The following is a 14,052-nucleotide window of genomic DNA, read 5'->3' as shown; positions in this document are numbered from 1 at the left end:
ATAAAATAGCTCCACTGATATAGAGGTTCCAACATTAAAAAAAACTCTTTCAGAGTTTTTACGTACATTATGAAAATAAAAGTAAAACTTTTAATAATTGAATTGCAAAGCTTTTCGGTGAAGCCAGAAATATATTGCAATGAAAAAGCTGTCCAAGGTATTATATGACTTGAGCGACGTTGCGACGTCGGTCGCTGACTTTCCCAGCGACGCGTCGCCGGGAAAGTCATGTAATATCTTGCCAATTTTTTTTTCATATGGTTTTATAATATTTAATTTTAATAATAGATTGTTTTAGTGTCCAGATATGCAGTTTTGAGCCTGGCTTATTATCCTTATTGTTATTAAAATAATAAGCTATCACTATTCAAAATAATTTATGTATAGCTTAATTGTTTAGATGTATGTTGTTATAAATAATTTTTTAATTATATTTATTAATTTAATAAATTATTTTTTTTTATTTTTGAATTAATTTAGTAGACTTAATTGTCTTAGTAAACAATTCGAGATAATTATTTATAAATCAATTACTGTTTTACCTGCAATTCATTTGGGCTATAAATGTTCTTTTGTGTAAACTGAAAAAAAGTTAATTATTTGTTAATATTTAGAAATAATAAAATTTAAGATGTATATATTATAACTAAAATTAATTTTTTCATTCCGCTTAGCCCAGTAAAGCAGTTTGGAATTTTAATTACAGGCAGATGAAAATTTTTGTCCGCTATGAACCCCCTTCACAATGGTTACATCAGGTTAAAGCAAGATGCCTTCTTTTTTATCGTTAATGATAGTAGGTCCGATCACTGCGCGACGTCACCGTCACACTTTTATTAATCTACATAATTGGTTAATTAAAAGAAATGTTATCCTGAAGACCTATTTTATTTACTATCTATTTATCGAAATACTATCTATTAACGAAATTTAAAAATATACAATTGTTATTTACGTGCACTTCTTGAGAGTAAACAATACTTTTTAGATAAAGTAGTAGACGAAGAATATTAAGACTTTTAAAGTCTTATACTAAAATTTTCTTTTTTTTAAAGACATCAGAAAGAAATTATGCAGTAATAAATATTATATGATTACTATTATTTTATACGTTAATATGCGTATATCGACATAATATCACAAAAACATATTAAGGAAAACGAAACACAGATAAAAATAATAGCCGAAATCGTTGAAAGTTTATCGTACAACATTACTAAGATGATACTGCTAGTAAACTACCCTGAGGCTGTTAAGTTAAACTATCTGATTTGCTATTTAAATTACATGGAATTTTGCCAGACCGATTTTTCTTAAAATATATCGGAATTGTATTTCAAGGAAACAGTTCAATGTTCGTATACATTTATACTTTTTGCTTTTTGTAACCGTAAAACTTTTTCAAAAATGTTAATAAAATAAGTATTATTATTTTGTTTATTTTAATTAATCAAAAATAATATGCATTGTTAATATAAATAATCATTATAAAATGCACTATATTGTAAAAAAAAATCATCAATCTGACGTTAAACTAATATAAATACTATATTAAAAAAAAAAAAAAAACATGAAAAATAATGAATTAATGGATTTTTATTAAGAAGAAGTGTGGTTATAATTATAAAACATTGAACATTTATTCTATAATTTTATTTAGAACATTTTATTAAAAAAAAAAAAACTATTCTTTTCAAATCATAAATTGCAACAGAAATAATCTAAAATAAACAAAATAATTATTAATATTTATGATTTATAGGTATAATTACTACTTTGAAATCTCTTAAAGAAGATTTTTTAAACGTAAATAATAATTCATATGATTCTGATAAAATTAAAATATTGAAATTTTTTTGTGGGAGGTTAAATCTTTACACATATTTTGGTACCTGAAGCCAATTTTATACAATTATTGAAGAAATGAAAACACCTTTCTTTAAACTATTTAAATAAAATTGGTTGCCATTTTAGAAATAATGGTTCATTGCGCAATTCTAACAAGAAATTAAAAGAAATACGTTAAAACCGGTAAAACAAGATATTATAAAAATAAAGGGTTTTTTCCATTAATTTTTATCCTACCACTATTCTTATACTTTTTTTTGTATTATTTTTATACTTTTAACCACTACAAAAGTGGATAAAAAAGTACACATAAGTATAAACCGAAAAAATTATCAGTATCCAAGAGAGATCTATCGTCCGAAATATGTATATATATATATATGTGAGATATTGATAACTTTTTTAAAGAAAGTGACGCTTTTAGTAATTCCATGACTATAAGATACGTTAATTTGGTTGCGCGTCCAAGACACAATTTGGCCCTGTGGCCTGGCTTCCAGCACCGAAAATATAAGTCATCAAAGGTGGGTCTCATCACCCGGCAGACCAGATCGCAGCGGCCACTGGTTTACCCATGATGAGCCTGGCCACTTGCGAAAAGACTGTATGCAGGAGCTTCGGTGTCTCACATGCAAGTTGCATGGACATGCGCCTGGAGGCCGTGGATATAAGGCGACTTCACCCACGTCATAAATCCGCTGGAGTTTGTACAAAGAAGCTGCGGTGTCTGTAGCGGACAGTCTTAAACGGGAGGGGTGGGAGGGTCCAGCGTCCCACCTCCAATGATCGGATGTGGACTCCCTTGCAGACGCCATTGGGAGGGAATGCAAGACCGTAGTCCCATTGGGGGATCCTTCCAGGGGTTCTTCATTAGATGCTAGACCTCAAGACCGCAGTCTCGACGGGGTAATCCCTTGGGGTTCCCCCGCTAGAGGCGTGGAATGTAACACAAGACCGAGTCCCGGCTACCTGGGTGGGTATAGCTCCTTACCGAGTTAGTTTGAGGCGAAGGCACCCCTCGGAGCTGAGTTTATGCTTACTTGCGAATCCGGCTCCGCGGGGGGGGGGGGGGCGAGGAGTTACAGACGAAAAAAAAGGTTGCGCGTAAAATTGTAGAAAACTAATTAATTAAATGATTCAAAAATGAATATCCTCTTAAATAGAACTGGTTTAGTTTAATATTGCAAAATATTAATTTTCTTTCTGTTCGACTAATATTTGTACCTTTTATTTTGAAGTAAATAATTGCATTTGAAAAATATTAAATTGAAAGATGTAGTCTTAAAAGAGAATTTAATTGAATAGGGAGTATACAGTTTCATTGAAAAGAATATGAAGAAAATAAGTAATTTTTCTTCGAATGAAAGTTATTTTTCATATTTAAATAAAGAAATATGTAAAAATTATTTACATAAACTTAGAAAAGAATCTAGAGTGGTAAGAATGTAAAAAACAAAAGTCAATGAAGGCGATCATTTTTTATGGATCTTCGGTAAATATATTTTAAATAATTATATATTTAATTAGGTTAATTTGTCATATAATTTATAATTTAATATATATATATATATATATATATATATATATATATATATATATTTGTACTTTCTTATTTTTTAAACGGGCATTTGTCCTTTTAACACCATAAGTAAAGACAACCTGCAACTTTTAATTATTTATTACAGTTATTAAAGGGAAGATAGCCCACATTGTGTGAGGCTGCGGGCACGTAATGTTCTATTTGGGAATGTTAAATCCCAAAGATATTACAGAGAGATATTTTCAAGAGGCATTTTCTTAATGGAGTTTCTATATATAAATGAAATTAATTGTTGACCTAACGATATCAACTTAATACGTACATCGAGGTCTTTAAAGATTAAGTTGTTTTGCACTTTATTTTATATTAAAGTAAATTTGTTCGATAAAAATAGAACAGTATTAATATTTGAAAGCTACCATTTATTTGCTCTGCCTTGTTGAAAACTAATAAGAGCTTTTAAATTTTTAAAATGATGTCCACAGTTACATCCGCTGTTCCAAAAATGAGTATGCTATTATGAACAAGTGACTGCCGGATGTGTCGCTCATTTTTTATTAATTATGTAGGTAACATATAAATATTTATTAATATTACTGTGTGTTACAATTGAACATTATAATTACAATTGTGATTTTGTTCATTACTATTTCTAATAGTTAAGCTTTAACATAATTTCACTATTAAAATTTTTCAAGCAATTTAGCCAAAGAAAGTACCATACCCAAAGAAAGTTTTGAAGGTTTATATCCGTGTGAAATGTGCAAAAAAATCTCATTACACCATAACGTTTTGAATGCAAAAACTTCTCTAATTATCATTATCATATCTGCTTTTTTTTTTTTTTAGTTAAGTATTATTTTTTGGTGGGGGGGAAATCTTTTAAAAAAATCTGTCAAAAACTCGTACACATGACTTCCTTGTACGTCTGTTAATTACATTTACACATTTTTTTAAAACGAAAAGAACATAAAATTTTATTTCATTAAAAATTTCAGATATTTTTTATATTTTTCTTTCTTTGTTATTATTGATTATTATTCATCGTACAAATTTTTTTACAATGAGAGGCTAATAATTATTAATAAATCAGTATATTTAAATTACAAAAAAAGTTAAAAAAAAGAAAGAAAATGAAGACTAGTAATTCGAACCGATGTGCCTTTCCTTTAAGATCTAAATATTCATTAATTAAAATTTTATTTGGCTATAACTCTGGAACCAATGAAAATAAGTATCACTTATAATATATCGTTGAAAAGCTCTCAATAAGGGCTTATTACTGCAGTTAAGAAAACGTCAAAAACCCAAATCTGTTTGGATTCTGGGCTTTTATTGGACACTTTTAGTTCAGTCGATTGCAATAAAAAGGGGAAGTGCACAACTGGATGTTACAACAGTCCTAAATCCAAAATGTCAACATCCTACGGCTAATTGTTTTTGAGTTATCCGAGGTACGTACGAACAGACATCACGCTGAAACTAGTTAAACTGGATTCAGCGATGGTCAAAATGGATACTTCCGTTGAAATCTGAAATTTTTCGCGATCACAATACTTTCTTTACTTCTTTCTAGGAAGTAAAAATTACTAGAAAAAAATGCGTCTCTAGCTTTACTACAGATTTTCTCTTTCAAAATCATGTTAGTAATCTAGGGATTATATAAAAATTAAATTCTAAATTAATAGATTATACTTGTTTGGAAATTTTAATTAGTATTTCGATTTAAAGTATTTAGTATTCGTCGTAATTTTAATTCTGAAAAATTTTCCAATCAGTTCCAGAGGCACTCTACCAATACCAAATTCTTCATTATAATACTTAAAACTGATATATTTCCTAATGCCCTAATCCAAGCGTACCGGAAATAAACAACTTCAAATTTCATTTTTCTGGAATGCAGCCACGTATCGTTCTTAGACAAGCATAACTGCTACAACTCGCTCTTTCACAACGCCATATTTTCCCTGTCGCTTAACGAAAGAGACATTTTATGACCCTGTACGCAAAAGTTAGGAACACATAAGATCCCTTTGGCTTATAAAAACGAGTAGACTGTTGTATAGCCGGATCTCCACGATGAAAGGCGAGACGCTTCTCAGGCTTTCATCCGGAGGTCCCGCGTTCGAATTCCGGTCAGACATGGCATTTTCACAGGCTAAAAACTTGTCATTCTTCTCAGTCTCTGAATTTCCCGGAGGTTAAAAAAAAGAAACAAAAGAATGTTGTTTATCTGGGAACTCACGGATTAAGTCAATCAAACCGATGTCGGATGAAAATAACGAATAATTACAAGCAAAGCAAACAAACCCAGTACACGATTGAAATAAATGAATTCACCGACTAGTACACATAGTTAATAAGATAGGTTAAAATATAATTACATTGGCAGATAAGATAAACATTAGCATCTGATATTATTACTTATCTTATAAATATAATTTACTAAGGATATTAGCAACTCAGAAAATGAAAATTAAGAAAAGTGTCTGCTTTTGAAATAAGATCCCTACGACAATTTAATTTTGAATATTTTCGTGGATAAATACTATAATTTTGAGTATAAAAAGTTAAAAATTTGACACTATATACAAAATATTTATAGGTCTATGTCAACACGTCATTTCATTTTCCAGTTGTAATACTTGGTCTGCATGCTTGAAGTGTTGGTTTCATTACGCCTGGTTGGGTCGTTTTATGTTAATTAAGTTGTCTTATTTACAACATCCCTTTTAAAAAATTTAAAGATTTGTCAGTATCACAATTTACATCAAAATTTAATGTTTATAAACAAAAGTTATTTTCTTGTTATTTTTTAGTTCTACTATTACAGAAGCAGTCTGTTATGTTACTTGCCTTGTAATTTATTGCTTTACTTGATTTATTCCAGTCTTTCTTAAGGCTGTAACTAATGTAAAGGACCTGAGATTCTGGGTACCGTAGAGTGCTGTCTTTTGTAAGAGTAATGATGTTCATTAAGATCCAGTCCGTTTAATTATTAAGTAAAGGTGCTAATTGTAGGCCCGAATACACCAAGAATTTTGGTGGACTGGAATTTTGATTTGGTAGGAAATATTCAAATCAATTAAAAACAACGGGAAACCATTTCACACCTTGTTTTCTTCGTATGTCTGGAAAAGGATAGTTGTAACTTTTGAGATTTTCAATAGAATTTTCAGGACTGGCTTGTATCTCAGATCGCTTATAACCGGAATAACAGTTTCGCTTATGTTTAACTGATCAAATAATTATATAACTGATAACAATTTGTAAAATTACAAACATATTACAAATACTAACTAATAGGCTTACATCTTTTTTTATTTATTTAGGCAATTTTACATTGTTAATTAATATTTTATTGTTAACCTTAGCTTAGTTTAGTTTATTTTATTGTTAACCAACTAAATTAATTGAGAGATAAAAATTAGAAGTTCAAGCTGGGAATCGAATGCAGGATCTAAAATATATCTTTTGATGATCTACTAATTGAAATAGTATAACAATTTCAGATTTATGTTTTGTGAGGTTTTTTATAAACAGGTATTATTAATAGCTGTTTTAACAAGTGTATTTTGTTTAACTTCCGGGACCACTGTTAGGCATTGCTCTAGAGGATGAGATGAATGATTTGTAGCGTGTGTGAAAATGCCATGCCTGACCGGGATTCGAACCAGGGATCTCCGGATGAAAGGCCGAGAAGCGTGTCGGCATTTTATCGGGGCGCGAGTGGTAGCGACCACTCGCGCCACGGAGGCCGACTAACAAGTGTATTCTTTTTTTTTTTTTTCTTTTTCCTGTTTAGCCTCCGGTAACTACCGTTTAGATAATTCTTCAGAGGATGAATGAGGATGATATGTATGAGTGTAAATGAAGTGTAGTCTTGTACATTCTCAGTTCGACCGTTCCTGAGATGTGTGGTTAATTGAAACCCAACCACCACCAAAGAACACCGGTATCCACGATCTAGTATTCAAATCCGTGTAAAAATAACTGGCTTTACTAGGACTTGAACGCTGTAACTCTCGACTTCCAAATCAGCTGATTTGGGAAGACGCGTTAACCACTAGACCAACCCGGTGGGTTAACTAACAAGTGTATTGAATTTAATCAAAATAACGGAAGTACCATTAATAAATATTTTGAATTTACAATTCAACAAAACAAATCCAAGTCTAATAAAGTGGAATTTAAATTCTCACAGAAGAAATAAATTATTTTCCTTAATGTTTAAAATTATTTTAATAGTTTAGTATAATTAAAAAAAAATTATTATTTATTTAAAATAATTAGGATTTTCAGATTGATTATTCTTATATGTATATAAAACCTTATGATAATGTTTAATAATATTTAATGTTTATTACATCCAGTGATTTAAAATATAATTTTAAACAAATTACTTGTTAATGTGAACATTTCTAATACAAAACTGTTGAAATTTAATTAATTTTATAACTAGATTATGATAAAAATAATACATTATTTTTATTTAAAAAAAAAACAAAAAAAAAACAGGAAAAATATACATAAATTAAGAATTATACTGTAACTTTATTTTGTACAGACCTTTTTCGTCGAGTGTTTATGATACTTGACGGGGTGTAACATACATGTATATCGGTCCACGGCCATACAAACTAGTATAACAGCGCTTTGTTGTGTTAATGCACCACGCAGTAATGCCTGAAATAAAATAATGATACTGAAATAAAACAAATAAATGCTTAGAAAAACCTATTAACACACACACACACACACACACACACACACACACACACACACACACACACACACACACACACACACACACACACACACACACACACACACACACACACACACACACACACATATACACACACACACAAAAAATCTCAGAAACTATCACTTAACATTTTTACTAAGTTTTGAACTATCTGACAAAAAAATGCTCAGTAACAAACAATAACCTTTTGTAAAAAAAAATATTTTTTGTAGAGAGTTTTAACATTTAAACTGGTTTCGAAAAGAAATATTGGCTTTAACAGATAATGTAAATTTGTCACGTAAAATAGATTAATTCTCGCGAAATTACATTATTAAATTCTTGATTACATTTCATTATTCAGCGCAATTAATTTAGTTTCTTCGTCAATGTTGTAGGTTTCATTTTTTAAAATAATAAACTATTTTATGAAGTTTACACCGTATAAAAATCGATTAAATATTTTCTTTCAATATCTATATCACGGAGTTCGTTAGAACTTCGTCGATAAGAGGCGACAACTTCAAAGAACTACGTTTACAGTTCTAAACATGACCTAACCTAACAGTGAAATGAAAATAGGGGAAAAATAAGCGTGAAAACATTATATTTCAGTTCAATTAGATTAGTAATAAAGAATACTTTCAAAAAATACCTCGATTTTTGTTAGACAACATTTTTTTTCCATTTGATGAACCGCCAGATTCGAATATGTCATTTTATTCATTTTTTTAATATACCTTTACGAATCGCGCCACTAGATAGCAGTACTTTATAGTACGCTAGGTAGCGTATAAAAACCTGATAATGTACTTGAAATAATAAAATTTAAAAGAAAATATACTATAGCTTTTTATTTATAGTAAACGCTGTTGCGTAAATGAAAGTACTGAAGATGAAACAATTTTTTTAATTCCCATCAATTTTAAAAAAAAAATAAAAATATTAGTTTACAAGGGTTATACTAGTTTTATTAAAAAAACAATAAATAAAACAGAAGTAAATTCGACTGGTAAAATCGAATTTAACGATAAATATCAAGGGTTACACTAACAAAGTAAGTGCATATCATATCACGGATTTTTTCGATTCGTAAAGGTCATTTTATTAGTTTTATTAAAAAAGGAAAAATACGGCATGAAGTAAATGATATTTCTATCATATCAAAAAAAAAATGGCCATGAAATTCAATTTGTTTGTTCTAAGGCCTAAGGGATTTGTTCTAAGGGATTTAATAATATTAAATCCATAAGATGACAATCAGTAATTCATAAAAAAATAATAAAAATAAAAGAATAATCTAACAAAACACATTGATATCCAAAAAAAAAAATACAATGAAATTGTAAACCGTACCGTTTCGCAGATATTATTTCTTCCGTCAAAAAACAAAAATTTCTGTAATATAAATAAAACAGTTTTTAACAAAGCGATACTGGTATCAAAAAGGTAAAGACACTACAACTCTATTATCAAAATCTATTATTAATTTAGAATTTTCTTTAAAAACAAAAAAATTCCATGCTACACATATGTTATAGAAAATATATACATAGTATTATTATTATTACTACTACGGTATATTTAAGTATATAAATATTTTGTCTACTTAATATTAATTTAAATTATCAAAGAATATTATAAGATAGAGTATATTCAATACTAAGTAAACGAATATGTTTGAAAAGAAGCTTTGTTTTTCCTTAGGACATCGGATTACTGTTTCAGTAGTGGCTTGAAGCATTACACATTCCGGACTCTCTAATTTCCTCATCGCAAAATTCATTCGTTTACGTGCATTTTATAATAATAGCACTTGTGAATTATGACTCGTCACTCCTCTCTCGCTATAAACGTTATCCAATCCTTCATATTCCTTCACAAATGTACTCATTTTACAAATCAGATTGGAAATTTTACGTACGTAGAATATATATTTAGCAGTCTATCGCTGAAGTCATATGTATTGTAGTGTCATACTTAATAGTGAAATCTAGGCCACAGGCTTTGTGTATATGAATTATTAATTGGACAGTAGCTGTAGTAGCTGTCACAATGAAACATGAAGGCCTATATCTACACGTATAGAACTTTAATAATAATGATATAGGATAGAATAATCATATGTGCTAAAACATCTCTAATTCCAAACCGATTCCTGTTAATATTATATGTTATAATCGATGTATGTATGTATGTAAACGTAAAATAAAACGGAATTTTTTTGTTAAAATAAATATAAATAATATGTTATTATAAAAAAAGGTTTCACACGCCAAAAATCTTCCATTTCATATTCTACTGCACAAGCTTAAGAAATTAAATTTATCTGTTGTATATAATGTTAAAATAAAAAATAATTGTGTAAGAAAAGTAACCGTTGTAAGACGACGGTAAGAAGAATAATGTCTTCATAAATAAAGAAATCCCATTATAAATTCTTTTGATTTTACGTTTATATTTCTATGAACTTGTACGATTATTCGATATTATTTTTTTTTAAATGAATGCAATTAAGAATTAATACAATTAAATATACGAATAAAATATTTTAATTTAACTTAATTATTTATTTAATTAAAACTAATTCTTAATTATTTTACCATTTTTACTTTTTCAGCAATTACAAAATAGTAATTCTAAATACTACAATAAGAGGAATGTATAATAATCATCCCAGAGGTTAATCTCTTACTTAAAAAAAGTTTTGAACTCTAGAGGTTCTGCAACGTAAAAAGTGGAATAAATTCTGTTCCTTTTGGGTAGATCTCGGCGTATGTGTATGAAACCATTCGTGCATATAAGTTGTCGTTTAACTGGGGAGTTGCCGGACGTTCACGTTTGGCGTGATGACATATATGGAGTAAGTATTAAATGTAGTTAAAGTTTGGTAGCAGTCTCAAAGTGATAACTAATAGAAGTGATCAAGTGGAGGTGATTGTACCTCGGATGAGAATGGAAATAATGACTTTATGTAATGAAGTTTATGAGTTTTAAGTTCTTTTAAGAAAATTTAAAGTTATTAAATTTTTCCTAAAGTGAAACCTAAATTAAAATATTACAGTTTTTGCCAACATTTTTTTAATCCTCCAACTTTGGTACTTTCGTTAAATCTTCACACACACACACACACACACACACACACACACACACACACACACACACACACACACACACACACACACACACACACACACACACACACACACACACACACACACACACACACACACACACACACACACACACACACACACACACACACACACACAATAACTTGGCTGTGAGCCTTTTAAGGGGTTTTTGAACAATATTTTCGGAAAAATTTAAATTTGGAGAAAATTTAATTTATTTTAAAATAAATTAGTAGATATGATTACGTTCAAAATTCGTTGATAAAACCTTTACTTAGTCTTAAACCTAGATGCCTACTTCGATTGTTAAACAATCTTCATTATTAATAAACGTAGGGGGAAATTGTAAATAATAAAATAATAATAATAATAATCTGTATATACGTAAAAAACTTAAAATATTGTACATCTGCGTTTTTTTATAGACTTAATATGAGAAAACGATGGAAAATCTTAAAGAGAAAATGTAGCATAGAAAGAGAGAAGGTTAATTAAAGAATTATATATGAGACAAACAGCAACAATGAATGTAAATAAAAATATAACTGAATGGATGGGTTTAGGTCGAGGTATTAGGTAAGGATGCTGCCCCTCACCAACATTGTTCAACATTTACATATGAAGACATGATAAGGAATATAATAGAAGAAACGAGAAAAGAATTATTATATGAAGACAAAAATAATATGCACAAGGTTTGCTGATGATATGGTAATTCTAGCTGATGGCACACATTCGCATCAAAGATTGATTAACAGTCTGGAAGAAGGAATGAAAAAGTATGTAAACAAATATAGGAAAAGCTAAAGTAATGGAAGTAAATAAAAAAGAGAATTTAGAGGTAAGAAGAAGTGAAGGAAGAACAAAAAAAGTAAAAAATTATAAATATTAGAAGACTATGATGACAGTGATCAGGAAGAGGGAAATGGAAATAAATGGAAGGTTAGCGATGGTAAAGGAAGTCTTCAATAAGAAAAGGGATTACTATATAGTAAAAGTCTGGACTTACAGTTGAGGAAGAAGTCAGCCAAATTGCATATGTGGAGTTGTATGGAAGTGAAGCATGGATTGTGAATGGAGAGGGAGTGGAGTGAAGCTTTTGAGAAGTGGATATAGAGAAGGATGGGAATGCAAGAAGGACACATAAAGAAGAATGAGGAAGTAATCCTCAAGCTTCTTTTTAAGTGGTGTTACTTCTCTTCTTTAATTATTATTTTTTTTATAGTTCTTACTTCTTACTGCTTTTTAAGAGTTATGTGTTGTTTAATTAAATGATTAAGAAGAAAGAGCACTTATGCGGGAAGTAAATAAAACACTTGGTTAAAGGAAGTGGAATTTTGAAAACTATTGGAAGGGTCAGTAGAAAGAGAAAGGAAGCGAGGAAGAAAAAAATAAGAAATCAGTAGATGAGGTGAAGATTGGAAACTGTTAAGGAAAAAGAATAATGCTTGGGACAGAAATAGATGGAGACAGAGAGGTGGACAAAGAAACCTACCGCTAGGCGGAAAACCAAAAAATGCGATACGTAAAATGTGATATCGATGTGATTACATTGGCAAGGAAAATTTATATAACCTTCAAAAGGTTCGCAGTTTTTCAATTTTTTTTTATAAATGGGCTATTTTTTCAATTACAATGAATTATTCTTTGAAATTATGAATATAAAATTATCTTAGATTTTTTATAATTTCTATTGAATGAATGAATTTCTTATGAATTTTTCCTTCATATTACAAAAAAAAAAAAAATCTTCGAAAAACTTTAGTCAAACTGTTGAAGAAATATTAAGATAAATAGTACATTGAAATATACTTAGTTTTTAATGTTCTAAGTTTTTAAAATTTATGTTTTTACTATATTTAGAGTTGAATATTAGCAAGAGACAACTAGTAATAATATAATATAAATTTACTGTATAGATGTTTAATTAGATCTTTCAGTACATCATTAATTTAATTTTTTTAAATTTTTATTAATTAAAATTTAATTATTTTATGGCATATTATTATTTTAATTATATATATATATTTTTTATTATTTAATAATTGTTTTTTTAATTTAATTATTACATTTTTTTTTTTAGTTTTTTTTTAGAAAAACTGTGTAGCAATACTCTATAAAAGTTCCGCAGTAATAAAAACATAATTGTAGTCTTGTTTTGTAGCTAAACTTTAAGTTAATATAAAATTCACATTTTATAATTACATTAAGGAATAAGAATATATTTACATTCTTAAGGATAAGCATTTAAATTTTTTTTATTATTATTAAAAACTAACGAAAAATTGAAGAAATTTATTATTAAAGTAATAAAATATGACAGGAAAATATTATTTTTTAATAAAACGAAATAACTTTGTATTAAATATTCAAATGAAACGACTTTGATGAATAATAAGTCTGTTGTCTAACTTGTCACTGAAAATACGGGATTTGAAATGAGTTTTCCGTGTAGATTTAAAAAAAATATACAAAAGAAAACATGAAGACAATTTTGTTTGGAGATTGTATACAGAAAATGTAAGCATGAAATTGCTATCTACGCGCACGTATGTGCACGCGCGTGTGTTTATATGACCTGCGCTCACGGTTCGTCTGGTTGATATTCAGCGCATACAGTTTTCTACTACCTGTTGATTTCCTGTTCAAGAATATTGGAGGGTTGTTACTACTATCAGTACGTATTTCTGACGTCAAAATGTTATTCAAATTCAATCTATTCCCTCATCTATAAGAGCTCGCTTGCTCTCTTTCACTCACAGACTGACAGAAAACCACATGCA

General features: G+C 29.0%; 1 protein-coding gene across 2 annotated transcripts in view; it reads right to left on the bottom strand.

Moving 5' to 3' along the window:
* LOC142325029 (trace amine-associated receptor 8c) overlaps window positions 1–14,052 on the bottom strand; it is a 587,837-nt gene that overhangs the window by 186,222 nt on the left and 387,563 nt on the right. For both annotated transcript variants that reach the window (XM_075366282.1, XM_075366283.1), the window contains exon 4: window positions 7,958–8,074. In XM_075366282.1, coding sequence (XP_075222397.1) covers window positions 7,958–8,074 — 117 coding nt within the window. The remainder of the gene's footprint in view (window positions 1–7,957; window positions 8,075–14,052) is intronic.

Source organism: Lycorma delicatula, chromosome 5 (assembly GCF_047948215.1).
Source record: "Lycorma delicatula isolate Av1 chromosome 5, ASM4794821v1, whole genome shotgun sequence".
NCBI lineage: Eukaryota > Metazoa > Arthropoda > Insecta > Hemiptera > Fulgoridae > Lycorma > Lycorma delicatula.
Note: the sequence above shows the minus strand (reverse complement) of the source record. Positions and strands in the feature narration are given on the sequence as shown.